Source organism: Cydia amplana, chromosome 5 (assembly GCF_948474715.1).
Source record: "Cydia amplana chromosome 5, ilCydAmpl1.1, whole genome shotgun sequence".
NCBI classification, from domain to species: domain Eukaryota; kingdom Metazoa; phylum Arthropoda; class Insecta; order Lepidoptera; family Tortricidae; genus Cydia; species Cydia amplana.
In genome coordinates, this window is record NC_086073.1 from 5,573,822 (window position 1) to 5,588,981 (window position 15,160).

General features: G+C 42.7%; 4 protein-coding genes across 4 annotated transcripts in view; 2 read left to right on the forward strand and 2 right to left on the reverse strand.

The window, feature by feature from the left end:
* LOC134647841 (leucine-rich repeat and fibronectin type-III domain-containing protein 3) overlaps positions 1 to 3,194 on the forward strand; it is a 34,989-nt gene extending 31,795 nt beyond the window's left edge. The window contains exons 2-5 of the mRNA XM_063502170.1: positions 188 to 358; positions 500 to 2,053; positions 2,281 to 2,809; positions 2,930 to 3,194. Coding sequence (XP_063358240.1) covers positions 188 to 358; positions 500 to 2,053; positions 2,281 to 2,809; positions 2,930 to 3,192 — 2,517 coding nt within the window. The 3' untranslated portion in view covers positions 3,193 to 3,194. The remainder of the gene's footprint in view (positions 1 to 187; positions 359 to 499; positions 2,054 to 2,280; positions 2,810 to 2,929) is intronic.
* LOC134647842 (rab3 GTPase-activating protein catalytic subunit) overlaps positions 1 to 6,292 on the reverse strand; it is a 40,970-nt gene extending 34,678 nt beyond the window's left edge. The window contains exons 1-2 of the mRNA XM_063502171.1: positions 4,944 to 6,292; positions 4,317 to 4,504 (exon numbers count right to left, since the gene is read on the reverse strand). Coding sequence (XP_063358241.1) covers positions 4,317 to 4,504; positions 4,944 to 6,188 — 1,433 coding nt within the window. The 5' untranslated portion in view covers positions 6,189 to 6,292. The remainder of the gene's footprint in view (positions 1 to 4,316; positions 4,505 to 4,943) is intronic.
* Positions 6,293 to 6,440: 148 nt separating this feature from the next.
* LOC134647871 (CBY1-interacting BAR domain-containing protein 1-A) lies at positions 6,441 to 12,991 on the forward strand. The gene is made up of 7 exons (XM_063502216.1): positions 6,441 to 6,659; positions 6,746 to 6,905; positions 7,206 to 7,355; positions 8,175 to 8,399; positions 10,875 to 10,991; positions 12,396 to 12,500; positions 12,904 to 12,991. Exons 1-7 carry the CDS (start codon positions 6,523 to 6,525, stop codon positions 12,955 to 12,957), a joined length of 948 nt encoding a protein of 315 aa, XP_063358286.1. The 5' UTR covers positions 6,441 to 6,522; the 3' UTR covers positions 12,958 to 12,991.
* Positions 12,992 to 14,489: 1,498 nt separating this feature from the next.
* Positions 14,490 to 15,134, reverse strand: LOC134648425 (heat shock factor-binding protein 1). Its single transcript, XM_063502946.1, has 2 exons — positions 14,937 to 15,134; positions 14,490 to 14,792 (listed from the first exon to the last, which is right to left on the reverse strand). The coding sequence occupies exons 1-2, from the start codon at positions 15,033 to 15,035 to the stop codon at positions 14,640 to 14,642; spliced, it is 252 nt and encodes an 83-aa protein (XP_063359016.1). The 5' UTR covers positions 15,036 to 15,134; the 3' UTR covers positions 14,490 to 14,639.
* Positions 15,135 to 15,160: the final 26 nt, after the last annotated feature.

Consider the following 15,160-nt stretch of genomic DNA (forward strand, 5'->3'; position numbering starts at 1 on the left):
TATGCTTCCCTCGCATCTGCCCTTTGGTGTGGAGACATTTCATTCCAGTCGGAACTTAATTGAACACTGTACCCACGATATAAGGAAACTGCCAATGGGTGTGACCTGCACTCTGCCATAAATATATTGCTAGACCATAACATAACCATTGTAGCCATTGTTGACAGTGTACATGTATTGTTTCCAGGGAGTGGGAATGCGCGTCTCATGGCTCCGGCCGTGGGTGCGCGTGGTGGTGGCGGCGGCGACGCTGGCGCAGGCGCTCGGCACGTGCCCGTGGGAGCCCGTGCCCGCGCTGCAGGCCGCCTGCGTGTGCGCCGTCAACCTCGCCAGGGACCTGTCTGTGCAATGCGACCAGGTGTGACACACATACGAGGCGACCGCTAGAGACATTTTTCGCCCCAAATTACAATGATCACAAAATTTATATCAGAAGTCATTTCAAAATGTGCTAACCAATATTATATTGATTAATACTCTGTATGTGTTTATATTTCAGGTGGACTTCGCTGTGCTATTAAAAGCGCTGAATTCGAGCACAAGAAACATTCCAATAGACTTATTGTACATCAACAATTCAACGATACCGGCGCTCACGGATGGCATGTTTACGCACTTAAAGATTCACAACGTTCAAATCTCCGGTTGCAAGATCACCCGAATAGATGACGACGCCTTTCGCGGGCAAGGCCCTCATCTAAAGAATTTGAACTTGCAAGATAACGAGTTGTATGAAGTGCCAGTTAAAGCCTTTAAGATATTAACGAATCTTTCGCTGCTTGACATCTCAAAGAATCGCATCACTTACATAGAGAACCATTCGTTTATAACATTGCGAAAACTGACAACATTAAAACTATCAGACAACAACGTCACACTGGCGCCCCACGCGCTGACTGGACTGGAAAATTCGCTAAAAAATTTAAATCTTAAAGGCACTAAACAAAAAAGCGTCCCAGAATGTATAAGAGGTCTTCGCAGCTTAGCGTTCCTCGATTTGTCGCAGAACAGCATCAGAGAATTACCCGGACCTGAAGGCAAGCAAACCTTTGAAGGGTTAGATTCCTTGACAGCACTTAACTTGGAACGAAACCTGATTGTGACGCTTAAAGAAGACGCATTTGCTGGTATTAAAACCACATTAAGTTCCTTGAGTCTCTTAAATAATCTCTTACCGGAATTTCCTGCTGCTGCGATTGGCACATTATCGGAATTAAGAGTTCTCGACATAGGGTTCAACCTGCTAAACAAGCTGCCTGGAAATGCTTTTGGAAGTAATCCATCGATTACACTTCTGGCATTAGATGGTAATCCGTTACCCACCGTGCCGGCCGAAGCTCTTGCCCATTTAAACCATACCCTTCGAGGTTTAAGTATCGGAGGACGATTTCTGAACTGCGATTGTCGTCTTCGCTGGATTATAGAATGGATACGAGATGGTGAACTACAAGTGACCTCTAGAGAAAGAAATCCTCAGTTCTGTGGTCATCCGCCACAATTCCGTGAGCGCGGTTTCTATAGTTTCCAACCGAACGAGCTGATTTGTGAGCACGAACCGACTGCTACTCCAGAAGAGTCGACCACGCCACAGAGGCAGATCAATGATTGGAAGATAAGTCAAACAACATCGACAACTGCGCGAAGTACAACCACAAGTACTACAACTACAACGACAACGGCTGCGACCAGTCCCGTTACGACTACAAGCAGTGAAGCGACGTCGAAGGCGCCGGTGACCACGACGGGGTCGGCGCGGCCCCGCCCCCCGCCGGCCGTGCGCCCCGCGTCGCCCACCTGGCGACACGCCCCTCACCAGCGCCCGCCGCTCGTTATGAACTTTCCCCAGAAACCAAAAGTGGACGACTCGAATGAGGTCATCGTTAAGAATGCCTACAGGCAAGACAACTCTGTCATTATACAGTGGGACTCAGACGTAGCCAACATTCTTGGATTCCGAGTGGTGTACAGATTGTTTGGTGATAAAAGTTTCAAGCAAGGCCCGCCGCTTGAAGCCAGCGAACGAGAATTTAAAATCAAAAACGTTCCATCCCAGGTGAGTGCTACGGAAATGTTTAAATAAGTATAACTATAGCTAAACAGACACGTCTTATGCACGAAAAAAGCAAAATACGTAGTCAATTTTGCATCTGAATTTTTCAACTATTTCGAATGTAGACTATTATAATCAATGATTATATATAATAGTACCTAAATCATAAAAAATATTAATTTGTTTTATTGTTGTACGTGTATGTTATTAATATATCTGTATATTTACAGGAATGTATAGTGGTATGCGTTATCTCGCTAGAAGAAGTGCACGTGAGCCCCGAAACGGTGCCGTACTCGCAGTGCCGCGAGGTGCGCACCGTGTCCGCCGCCGCCTCCAACATGGACAAGATCACCATCGCCGCTAGCGCCGCCATCTGCGGCACCATCGTCGTGGCCGTCCTCGTGTTCGCGGCGGCCTCTCGCCGCCGAGCGAGGACGGTGCACAGGCTGCACAACGACAAGCTGCCCGGCGCCTGCTGCGGCGCGCTCGGCACGCCCAGCCCGGGCGGCCCGCTGTCCTCCCTCGCCACGCTCGGCGCGTTCGGCAAGCAGCGTGAGTGGGATCAAGTGTCGGCTTACAGCGCACGTTCGATCCCGCGAGCACGAACCTATACCGAACCGGCTCCCCCCGATCCCCTGCCCGGCCGGCCCGGCCGCGCCCGCTCCCTCGCCGACGGCCAATCTCAGCACAGCTACGCGCCCTCGGCCCGCTACGGGATGCCCGGGTACCCGGGCAGCCTTCTCGGATCTCGAACCGGTAAGTCGTGCTTAATCCCGACCCGATCCTGAACGCTTTCTTTTCTTCTCACTATCGCTATCGGAGCTCAGGTCCGCATCCGGGAGAATATTTTTTTCAACACGGGTTTCGGTTTTTTAGATCTCCGGCAGTCGCGGCAGTCCCTGGGGGCGGCATCGGAGCGGGCGTCGCGGCTGTCGCTGAGCGGCGCGGCGGGCGGCGCGACGGGCGGCACGGGCAACTCGCGCCGCCGGCCGCGCTCGCGCTCGCGGCCCGCCAGCAGGTACAGCGTGGGCTCGCTCGGCATGGGCTACTGCGACACGTCCGACAACTGGACCGACCACGACATGGACATCTACATGGCCCGGAACCCGACGACGCGGGGCGGCCTGGTGCCGTTATAGCGGACGCGGACGCGGGGCGCGGCGAGCCCACGCGCGCGCTGCTCGCCGGCGCCGCGGCCCGGCGCGCGCTGCACGTCGTGGTCCGCGCGTGAGCGCGCCCGAGCCGCCCGCCGGCGCGCCGGGGCCGGGGCCGGCGGGAGCCCGCCGTGGGACAGCCTCGAGAAGGCCGATTCCAAAAACAACAAGTGATCCGAGGGTGACCCTCGTAGTAGAGATCGTTACCGCTACCCTGATCGCTCGCATGAAAAATTTACGTCGTCGGTACATCAATAGACTCAGTAGTAACAGTCGGCAGAAGTCGCTCCTCTGACTGATCATTTAAAGAGGTTGGCGTTGGCGAGTTTTGAAAAAAGAAAAGGAGGCTCGGGTAAATAATTATATGCCTCATTTTCTGCTAAGCTTCTGCTGCTGCCGCTGCTGCTGCACACGAGATTTAAAATAAGCATTCCCTCCACCCGAAATAAATAAACTAATATTATGAATGGAGAAATCGAGTAACTTATCCATTCCATTCCATTTGGTTAATTTAGAACTAGTCAGATCAGAGATCTTTTTCCGTCCAACGAAATAATAAGACTAAGATCATATTTTTGACTAATTATTTTATATGGTGGATAAGCAATATTATTTAATATCCGCTATTAACATTCTTGTTTGGTTTGTTGATATACATACTTAAAATTAAGCTAGGTAATTACTAGGTAAGTAGGTATAAGATGTAAATATTAGTTATTTATGAAAATGTATAATATAATCCAGTTAACTTTTCCGACAACCAAATACAAGAGAAGCATGATCCAAATGGTGCTTAATATTATTACAATTTGTAAATACACTTTACTCATAATTAAATCAATATTGTTAATAAATTGAAATATTTTGACTATTAAACTGTTATACCACAAAACTCTTGAAAAGTTTTATTTTTAATACACATAAATTTTAGTAAGTTAAATTTTCAAATAATATAACTGTTGTAATTACTATAACAGACACATATTCATTATCTATCTGACACAAAACGACAACTTGCCTATATTTTCCTGTTATTCAATAAACTAACTACTATTTAAAATGGCCAAAAAATTAATTTTACATGATCATCTTAGATAAGTCTGACTTACCCTGGAACGAGAATGCGACGCTCCCAGCGGTACTGCAGTTCCTGCGTGAACTCGTACCACAGGTGCGCGAGGTAAGGCAGGCCCCCGGCGTCCAGGAGGCGCGCCGCCGCCACTGACAACCGCCATACAAGCCCATTGCGGGGCGAGGTCTTTAAATACCCCAGTAACTTAGACTCCCCACCTTCACCCTGGAAAGTAAATAAAAAGAAAATTATTATTAAAAGTTTACTAATCTTTCTGGTTTTTCTACATACTGCTATAAGCTATATGCTATAAATTGTAATTTATTCAATACGTATTTTGAATTATAAAAATCTAATATCCACAAATTTCTCTAAGCTAAATTTAAAAATAATATCAGCTAAATGTAAAAATAGATTAGAGGCAAGTTAATGACTAGCTCAGTGGTTCCTAACCTTTTCAGTCTTTACCCCTGCTCCCAATGGTAATAAAAAAATAAAATGTGTACGTTTGGTGTATTGTTATATTAGGTTAGCTTATTACCCCCGTAAAATACCAGTTTTACCCCCACGGGGGTAATTACCCCCAGGTTAGGAACCACTGGACTAGCTATAATAATACTACACTTTTCATGTATATTCACCCAATATATGTTGATTCACCCACCTTCATTTCTATTTCTAATTTTTCTGGGTAGTTAAATGCATCATCCTCCACCGCATCAGGAAAAATGTAATATAGAAGTGACATGAGCAAGTCATCTGCAATGGGCCCTTTGAACTCTTGTATATTGGTGCCCTGGCCTATTGCTGCTTTCACCAGTTTTGATATTGTGATGGGAGCCTCCGTGATCTTGTGCAAAGGGTTCACTAGCCCCAGACTCCGACTAAGGCCCAGAGTATCCATTAACAAATTATTTTTATCCAGTAAGTTCATCATTTTATCAATTGTTTCGGACAACTGGCATGTTAGATTGTCTCTCAATTTCAAAGTAATAGTCCATGTAGGGGCCATTATAGGGTCTATGTCAGAAAATGTGGAACAATCAACAATAGAGCTCTCTAGGAACTTTGGCCAGATAGCATTTAACAGTGCACTGTAGATAGGATTTTTTTCCGAACCAAAAGGCAGTTCTATTAACTTCTTAACATCAAAGCCATCAATAGATAAGAACTCATTTGAATGTGTAGTGCGAGTCCAGGCAAATGCATCCACATCCTTCAATTCATAAGAAAATTTAGCTGACACTATAACAGCACCGAGGGCAACTGGCGAAGCAATCTTGGATTTAAACAAACTAACAAGGCCACTGAGGTGAGAACACTGATTAGAGATGCGCTTCAGGTGTATTGTATCAAAACTAGTCTTATGTTCGCTGTCCTCATAGAAACCCAAATAACACTGTTGCCAATGTTCTCTAACTTTAATGAAGAAAGGCGCTCCACAATCTACATTGGCAAAGGCAATGTTTGCTGAACTCAGTACTAATTTTATAAGGCTACCATCAACAAGGGGCTCACTTGGAGACAGCATCACGTAACGTTTAAGCCCGAACCATGTAGAAACGGGGAAAGCACTGCCGCCGTCCACTTCATCGATGAAGTTTGCAGTTGATGCCCAAATACCATTTTGTAAATCTTCTAACAAAGACTTGTTATCATTGTCATCGGTTTTACTTTCAGTAGAATCTAGCGTGTGATATGAAAGTTTGAAATTCAGACCATGGAACTTGATATCTTCGCATTTACTGACCCATTTTGTACTCTGACATTCTGAATTTAGGCAGATTTTTGATTTGGCGAGTGACCACTCGTTTAGTATCTCTTCTATTCGTGCAATAAACACTTCCCACTCTGAAGCAGTTGTGAAATCTTGATGGTAAATTTCAAATTCGTCAATTTCTTCATTCATATTGCTATAAGGCAAAGATTATGCTATATTTCCACAAAAACAGCTGTTTGTTTATCGAAACGAAAACAACGAAAAGCAAATCGACCAATCTCCATTCCATATTGTCAATGTCAATTTGACATTTGATTGGTGAGTATGTTCAAGCCATAGTTTATTCTATCGAAAGTGGCATCATCTATTACGTTGGTACTCCTGTTTTTAGTTCAGTTTATAGACCGACATTTTATGGCCTCAATCTCATTCTTAGTCTATGGCGCCTAATTTAAAAAATGGTTTCTATAGCAACATTGTATGTAAACATTGTGTACGTAAATAAAATAAAATAGTTGCAAATATGTTTAGAGGTGATAATTCTCACTCATTAAGCTACGAACAACAAGCAAAGTTTATTCAAGATCGAATTACCAATGTCGAAAAAAACTTTGGGGAATTGTGCGTTGCATTTGGTGATTATGCCAGGAGAACAGCAAGGTAGTATCCTGTTTACATTAAGTTTCGATTTATTTTTCTAATTATCCATCACAGCTTTTTGCATAGGTAATCTTTTTTTTCCTTAGACTACGGGATCAAGGCGACGAGCTTGCTAAGGTCCTGAAGGAGTACGCGAACAATGAAATAGTCAATAAGTCATTAAGTGCCGGTCTTGAAAACTTATCAATAACTCTGACCGCTATAGAAGAGTATAGAAATTGCGAAGTACAACGATTAGAAGCCAAGGTATGTCTAACTAGCCTACAGTCCATAGTAGTAGTAAGCAAACCAGAAAGAAACCCTGTGGCGCAATAATACTTTGTCACAGTAACAATATACCTAAATAATGACTTAGGTCGAAGTCGAAAGTAATAACTTATTATGTACCTCCTGTTGTGAATTTGACATGGTTCCATGATGACCCAGGGTTCCCCTGTTGCTGAGTGTAGCTTTTATCTCGTGTGTATTACATTAGAATGCCTATTAGTAATATGGATAAATATATACCTATGTGTCAGAGGTAGGTACATATATATTGTGTATCAGGTCATTGGAGAGCTTTGTCAGTACGAGGCAATATGCAAGCACGCGAGAGAGGAGCTGAAGCACACCATGAACGTGAGAGAGAAGGAACTGGCCAGGAAGAAGGTTCTGGACAAAACCAGGGAGCGGCAGCCCTTTAACAGACAGCAAGTGGTACTTTAATCATTTCCGCTACCTAATGGTTGTCTGGAAGAGTCGCTTTTTAGCGATAAGCTCGCCTATTGTTTACCTCTTCTTGAGTTACTGTATTCATGTATTGACGTAGCGTGCAATAAAGAGTATTTGTATTGTTACTATAAATATAATAGAATAGAAGAAATTTATTCAGAAAACGCTTAAATTTAGGTATTACATGAGACAACAGAACTAATCTATTATTAAGGGTCACTGAAAAGGTCTCCACTCAGCGTAATGTCAAGAAACTATCTAAGGATCTCGACGCTGGTCTTCCGTGGAAACTCTTCCGAGAGATCGCAACTACACGCTAAAGTACAATACAAGTAAATCGAGACCCTGGGTCTGGATCCCCCTTGTGTTATGGGGAGAGGTACTTAATAGCGGCGCTTCCTATTGGCATTTGTGATATGTCGTCAGCAAGAAAATGCATTATATATTGCAAATAGTTCTCTTAAATCTAAAGTTTTTAAATACCTATTAGGGATATCCCTTCCAACCTTCGTCACACGCACGACAATATCGTTTCATGCTCGAGTCTCACGCAATGCCTAGTAACCGTAATGGCGTAATACTAATAATTATGATAAATATTGTGTATAATTATATATAGTTAATGCTACTTTAATGATGTCTGGAAATGATTGTTTCATTAGGGGTAAGACTGCCGGTTACCTTTTAGTAGGTACTTACTTGCGACCTAATATCTGCTTAATTTCCTCGTAACTTTTTATTTCACTTTAAATTATATTTACTTACTTAACTAATTACCATACGTATAAAAACAAATTGATGTAGACATACGCGGAATCGGAGCTTCTAAAAGCGTCAGCGGAGATGTCCCGCACGGCGAAGGGTCTGAGCGAGCAGACGGAGTTCTTCGAGCGCCGCAAGCTGCAGCAGCTGAAGGCGCTGCTGAGCGACTTCATGCTCATCGAGCTGAACTTCCACGCCAAGGCGCTGGAGCTGCTGACGGTCGCGCATCAGCAGGTCGCTGAGATCAATGATAAGGCGGATCTCGATGTAAGTTTTCCTTTTAAAAGCGTCAGCGGAGATATCCCGCACGGCGAAGGGTCTGAGCGAGCAGACGGAGTTCTTCGAGCGCCGCAAGCTTCAGCAGCTCAATAAGGCGCTGCTGAGCGACTTCATGCTCATCGAGCTGAACTTCCACGCCATGGCGCTGGAGCTGCTGACGGTCGCGCATCAGCAGGTCGCCGACATCAATGATAAGGCGGATCTCGATGTAAGTTTTACTTTTAAAAGCGTCAACGGAGATGTCCCGCACGGCGAAGGGTCTGAGCGAGCAGACGGAGTTCTTCGAGCGCCGCAAGCTTCAGCAGCTCAATAAGGCGCTGCTGAGCGACTTCATGCTCATCGAGCTGAACTTCCACGCCAAGGCGCTGGAGCTGCTGACGGTCGCGCATCAGCAGGTCGCTGAGATCAATGATAAGGCGGATCTCGATGTAAGTTTTCCTTTTAAAAGCGTCAGCGGAGATATCCCGCACGGCGAAGGGTCTGAGCGAGCAGACGGAGTTCTTCGAGCGCCGCAAGCTTCAGCAGCTCAATAAGGCGCTGCTGAGCGACTTCATGCTCATCGAGCTGAACTTCCACGCCATGGCGCTGGAGCTGCTGACGGTCGCGCATCAGCAGGTCGCCGACATCAATGATAAGGCGGATCTCGATGTAAGTTTTACTTTTAAAAGCGTCAACGGAGATGTCCCGCACGGCGAAGGGTCTGAGCGAGCAGACGGAGTTCTTCGAGCGCCGCAAGCTTCAGCAGCTCAATAAGGCGCTGCTGAGCGACTTCATGCTCATCGAGCTGAACTTCCACGCCAAGGCGCTGGAGCTGCTGACGGTCGCGCATCAGCAGGTCGCTGAGATCAATGATAAGGCGGATCTCGATGTAAGTTTTCCTTTTAAAAGCGTCAGCGGAGATGTCCCGCACGGCGAAGGGTCTGAGCGAGCAGACGGAGTTCTTCGAGCGCCGCAAGCTTCAGCAGCTCAATAAGGCGCTGCTGAGCGACTTCATGCTCATCGAGCTGAACTTCCACGCCAAGGCGCTGGAGCTGCTGACGGTCGCGCATCAGCAGGTCGCTGACATCAATGATAAGGCGGATCTCGATGTAAGTTTTACTTTTAAAACTTTTTTTACAAATACAAACCTCTAATTAAGTTTGTATAGCTGGTCAACCAAATCTTGTCAGTAAAAAAAGGCGCGAAATTCAAATTTTCTATGGGACGCTATCCCTTCGCGCCTACATTTTTCAAATTTGCCGCCTTTTTCTACTGTCAGGATCTGGTTGAACGAGTATATTTATATATTTTGCTAATAAGTTAAAATAAAACTGTATGGTTATTGATTGAAAAGATTATATGGTATATAGTTACCGCAAATAGAATGCAAAATCTTCCATCAAATAATCCAAGGCTTCAGAGGGCCTACCGCCAACATCGAAAATTATAAAAACTATCTGCCTCTCTGTCGCTCGAATATGCAAGAGCAATAGAGAGGCAGATAATGATTTTTCGATGGTGGCGGTAGGCCCTCAGAACTCAGGCCCAGTGTGGTGTGGGTCTGCAACTCTGCACACGCTTTAATTCCCTCAATAATCAAAGAGTGATGTTTCTAAACAGTTCATTTGGAATACCTGGCCCACTTAGCTACTTTAATTTGCTAACTAAAAAGAAAACAAAAAGCTAATATCTGTTTTTTTTAATTACCTACCTACTTATAAATTATTGTGTTTCTTTAAAGCTTCTGACAGGTCTCTCGGAAGACTCGGAACCAACGGTAAATATTTGTAGTCATTTTGAATCCTACCCACTCTGTTATCTATGATATAATTTCTCTGCGTAAATAAAAAGTGTAAAGCTTTGGATTCCTCCGAAAACGGTGCCGTCATATTACGGCCGCTATATAGCGTTGACTGACGTCACTAGAACGTTGTCTATGTAAACAAGATGGCGCGGTTTCCTAGACGGCGTTACGTTACGTTGATTGTCAACGTAACGTAAGATGACGGCCGTCATGACGGTGTCGATAGTTTCGTGAACGTTTTATTAGATAGCAGTGACGCCATTTTGAATAAATGACACGAGATTTGAATAAATGATTCCGTACTACGATTATTTTCCTCTTCTGGTGATATTTCATCCTCCAAGTAAATTATAGATGATCAAGCAAATCTTGTCAGTAGGAAAAGGCGCGAAATTCAAATTTTCTATGGGACGTTGTCCCATCGCGCCTACATTTTTCAAATTTGCCGCTTTGACCTTGGTGGATGACGGTGTGTTATGACCGCCGTGGTACTTTCCACATGTCGCCACCGTAAAGACGGCCGTCTTTTGCGGCCGCTATATGACGGCACCGTTTTCGGAGGAATCCAAAGCTTAAGTATGTCTCAATATTATAATGCACCAGGTTCGTTGTAACAACACTTGTACCTTGTATCTACACAACACTCGAAAAGAACACGATATTTTTGTGTAAATTTGTAGAACTTCAGAAGGAAGCTGCGGTCTCCTGAGAAGCAAGTAAGCACGGGAGTGTCGGCGCGCTCGTCCTCGCTCGCGTCGCTGCTGCAGCCCTCGCCGGCTCGAGACGACGACCCGGCGGTGAGAACAGAGGCCTACCGCGATCCACGTTCGACGTGTTGCCTCTCTGTCGCACTTGTAAATTCGTACGTAAGTGTGACTAGGGAGGCAACACGTCGAACGTGGTTCGCGGTAGGCCCTCAGAGCGCCTACCGCGATCCACGTTCGACGTGTTGCCTCTCTGTCGCACTTGTAAATTCGTACGTAAGTGTGACTAGGGTTACCAGATGACAGGAATTTTCCTGACATGTCAGGAATTTTGGCCTTTTGTCAGGAATGGGGACGGAACACGAAATGTCAGGAATTTTTTGAATTGATAGACTTTATTATTATAAAGTACCGTTTTATTGACTTAATCAATTTTAATCAATTAATCAAAAACATTGTAAAAAAAATGAGATCAACGCAACTCTACAATAACTTCATAATTATTAATTAACAAATCTTTAATCAAGCATACATATACATGACGCGCACGGCTCGGAAATCAGGAATTTTGTCAGGAAATTCTAAATTTGTATCTGGTAACCCTAAGTGTGACAGGGAGGTTAACACGTCGAACGTGGTCGTGGTTCGCGGTAGGCCCTCAGAGTCAACCCTCATAGGCCGCTTGTAGCTGTCCGGTTCGGGTGTTTTCGCCGGACAATGGACCGTGTTAAGCGACTACTTACGTCCAATTTTGTATGTGACTAACACCCAATAAAATAAGACATCGTCGCCTAACACGAACAATTGTCCGGCGAAAACACTGGACGTATAGATAGGTAGGTACCTACCTACAAGCGGCCTACATTAAATTATCATATATCATACACCGTATATCGAACCGCGGTCCTACAATACACACAATCATAATATTTACAATCAAAGATGACGAAGGTATTCGCAGCAAACAATTCCAAGACATTTCGAAACATTGTTCAGTTCAACAAAGCGTTGTCCTAAAGTTTACGGCGCCGTGCCGGACTTTCGTCATTTTGGAGTATGACAGAGCCTATCGTCTGGAAACTTTCGAAGAACAATAAACTAACAGCAACACTCTATGGTCTTTGTATTGACCATCGATGGACCTTACGTCGTTGCAATAAGGTTTACGAATGAGAAATTTTAACTCTGTCATCCCGACAACTATCGGCACAGTCTACCTAAAATGTGAAAACGATAAGGTTCTAATTAAGAGTGCTCGTGCTCATTGCTTAACATTGACATCCCCGAGATAAGATCGAGTAAACTTTATTATGTAGGGTGTTTCTAAGTGATCTTCCCGAGCCATATCTGCACTTCTCAAGGTCGGATTAAGCCACCTATTTAGTAGCATCAACACAACTTCCAGTAGGCCACGAGGCCATTTCCAGTAGCTTACTATTCTTATCTGAATAATTAAACTGTGCTGTTTTTAAACTGACAAATATGTTGGCTTTGCAGAACATGCGGAGAGTGCGAACCCCAGAGAAGCACGGGGCGTCCACGTTGCCTCGGGCATCCTCACTGGCGGCCCTCATGAGCTCTAAGCAGGAAGAGGAAACTACGGTCAGTTTGATAGTGGAAAATAATTACCTAGGTGTCCTAGGTTAACTACTGACGTACGGTTGGCAGTTGCGAAAATACCTACTCATGTTATACTGAAGCGTTTAAAAAATAACCGGGCACTGAATCTCTTTTATTAACATTGAAATAGAGTAAGAAAAATATGATTCTAACATGTTTTCCAACTGAATCGAAACTGTCGGGCTATTTAATATTTTATCGTGTAATTTTAATTACTGCCTAGAATAACATGACCCCGATATTTGATAGGTACTATACGTAATCGCAGGTCAATTTAAATTAGTTAGCTTGAGCCATCATTCATTACCTATAGGTACTACCCTTTCGCACGAAACTAGGTAATTTTAATAAGTACATACCGACTTACTATGATTGATTGTTCTAGGATTCTGAAGAATCTGAAGAAGGAACCTCGTCGGAAGAAACCGAGTCGCGTTAAATTGTCTGGCTGGTTAACTTTTACGTAAGGCTAAAGTAATATACTTATGTACTTACCTACTTATAAAAAACCTAATGTGTATCTTATATAGACAAGAACGTATTTGTTACATAAGTAATGAGATATTTTATAATGCTTTAGAAACGAATAAAACATTTTCTTGTGTGAAGGTGTCTTGTTTCTGTTACGAGTTTTTCAAATCTTGCATGATTTTTTACATCCCGTTTTCCAATTGAGCTGGCTAGAAATCGGTTTATCTGTTGGAGAGCTACGATGCTAGACAGACAGACATTGGCGTCAAATATATAACACCCCCATGTCATATATTTTTATTTGACAAAAACTCAGTTTCCATCAGTCTGGCACACCGCGTCCAAGCGGCATTTATCAGTTTCTACAAGATGACGTGTTTGGCTGCGTGAATATGAATAGTTGTTCCAAGATGTAACACAGTCGGAATCGGTTAAATTTAACAACTGAGCAAATATGAAAATAGCTTAAAACAGTCATTACAATTTTAATCTTTTCTGCCTAGACAATAAGGTCGAAATTTTAACTACTCGTTTCGAAACAAAGCACATCTCAGACAATTATTTGTGTTGTGATATGTCCAGACACTGCTGTGTCTAGTCTTAGACCATAGTTCCATACCCTGCTTCCTGTTTGCATCAGTAAATTTACTGGAAATTGTGAAATAAAAAGCTATAACTGAATTAAGTGCCATTCTTATACTTATTATCAGAGGATTTCATAGGTTTTGTTGTCAGTCAGAATGTTTAACCTATATTATCATGCCGCGATCAGAAAGGGATTAGAAATAACAGATTTCCATACACTTACATCAAAATCAATATGGATTGACAGCTATCTCAATCCCTTTCTAATCGCGATTCAGTAATACTTGATGTACCTACTTATCTAAGTTTTTTGATGCCTTTGTTATAAATTTGTGTTGTTTCTGTTTCTACCATTTTGTTGCATGACCAACTGACAGGTGCCACGGTATATTGATTTCAAGTTGTCTTGTGCCAGTCAGTGGCTGGCACTGTGATAATAATCAATATGCACCCTCCAAACTAAATAAGTATGAATCTGTATGAATAAAACAAATCAATATGTACTTTGGACTAAGTTTAATTTATAAAATAGGGCTACAAATTAAATAATTTGGAAATGACTTATATCAAAATACATGTGCTTATTTTCAAAATAGTACATCAAAACGCTAGTAACATCATGTGATATAAATGCTAATTCCTATATTACAAAATCAAGTTTCTTAAAATTACAAGGTAAAGGTACATTGCTTTTATTAGTGAGGTTATCAATAGCAATTGGTGTTTTCATCCTAAGAATAATTACTTAGCCTAATGGGTACACTCTTTTATCTAATCTAACGTGGAAATGTGGTTATGTGATAATGCAGTTTATATTAATTTATAACATGTAAAATAACTTAATGATTTTATAAATATATATTTATAAACCATGACACATCACTTTATTTCAATAAATAAATCATAATGACACAAATTTCAAAACATCCAATCAAAGATAATTATGATTACAGACCTTAATTATTTATAGTAATTTGAACTGCATTTTAAGTCTAAATATGTTTGATATTGCAAACTAACTAGCAAGTACCTTAAGGTAATACCTTAACATTGTGCATGAGGCTCCTACTTTTCATTCTCAACTCCCGCCTGAGTCATGAGGTCTGTGATATTCTTCTCAAGCTCGTCCACTCGAGTCCCCATCTCATCTATTCTGTTTATAATCTGGTCTGACATGCTTTGGAATTTATCTTGCATATTTTGGAGCAGTGATTGTACCTACAAGAGACCAATTGAAATCCTTTAAATTCGCCTATGTTCACCATTTACAAGTTACAAGGAATGAATGTCCAATATTATTTATTTTGAAATGATGGTATATTTACAAAGAGTAATAGATAAAAGCAAACTTACAATACTTACATACTGTGTTACCTCCTGCATGTTTTTGGGATCATTTGCAGGAGTTGAATAGTTACTCTCTACGTCATTTGTAGGAGGTTCTATGTTTGAGTCTGCCATGATTTTAAATTAGTCGTTTATTAGGATTTATCCAGCAACTAACCGCTGCTCAATCTGAAGTGAAAACGCAAAACAAATCGTCTTCCCTTGTATTTCGTACAATCAGTACAATGACAAGAATGACA

Coding starts and splice junctions, on each gene's coding strand:
- LOC134647871 (XM_063502216.1), top strand. CDS start 6,523: ATGTTTAGAGGTGATAATTCTCACTCATTAAGCTACGAACAACAAGCA. Junction 7,356..8,174: donor CCTTTAACAGACAGCAAGTG/GTACTTTAATCA, acceptor AAATTGATGTAG/ACATACGCGGAATCGGAGCT. Junction 8,400..10,874: donor ATGATAAGGCGGATCTCGAT/GTAAGTTTTCCT, acceptor GTAAATTTGTAG/AACTTCAGAAGGAAGCTGCG.
- LOC134648425 (XM_063502946.1), bottom strand. CDS start 15,035: ATGGCAGACTCAAACATAGAACCTCCTACAAATGACGTAGAGAGTAAC. Junction 14,793..14,936: donor TGCAGGAGGTAACACAGTAT/GTAAGTATTGTA, acceptor GGTCTCTTGTAG/GTACAATCACTGCTCCAAAA.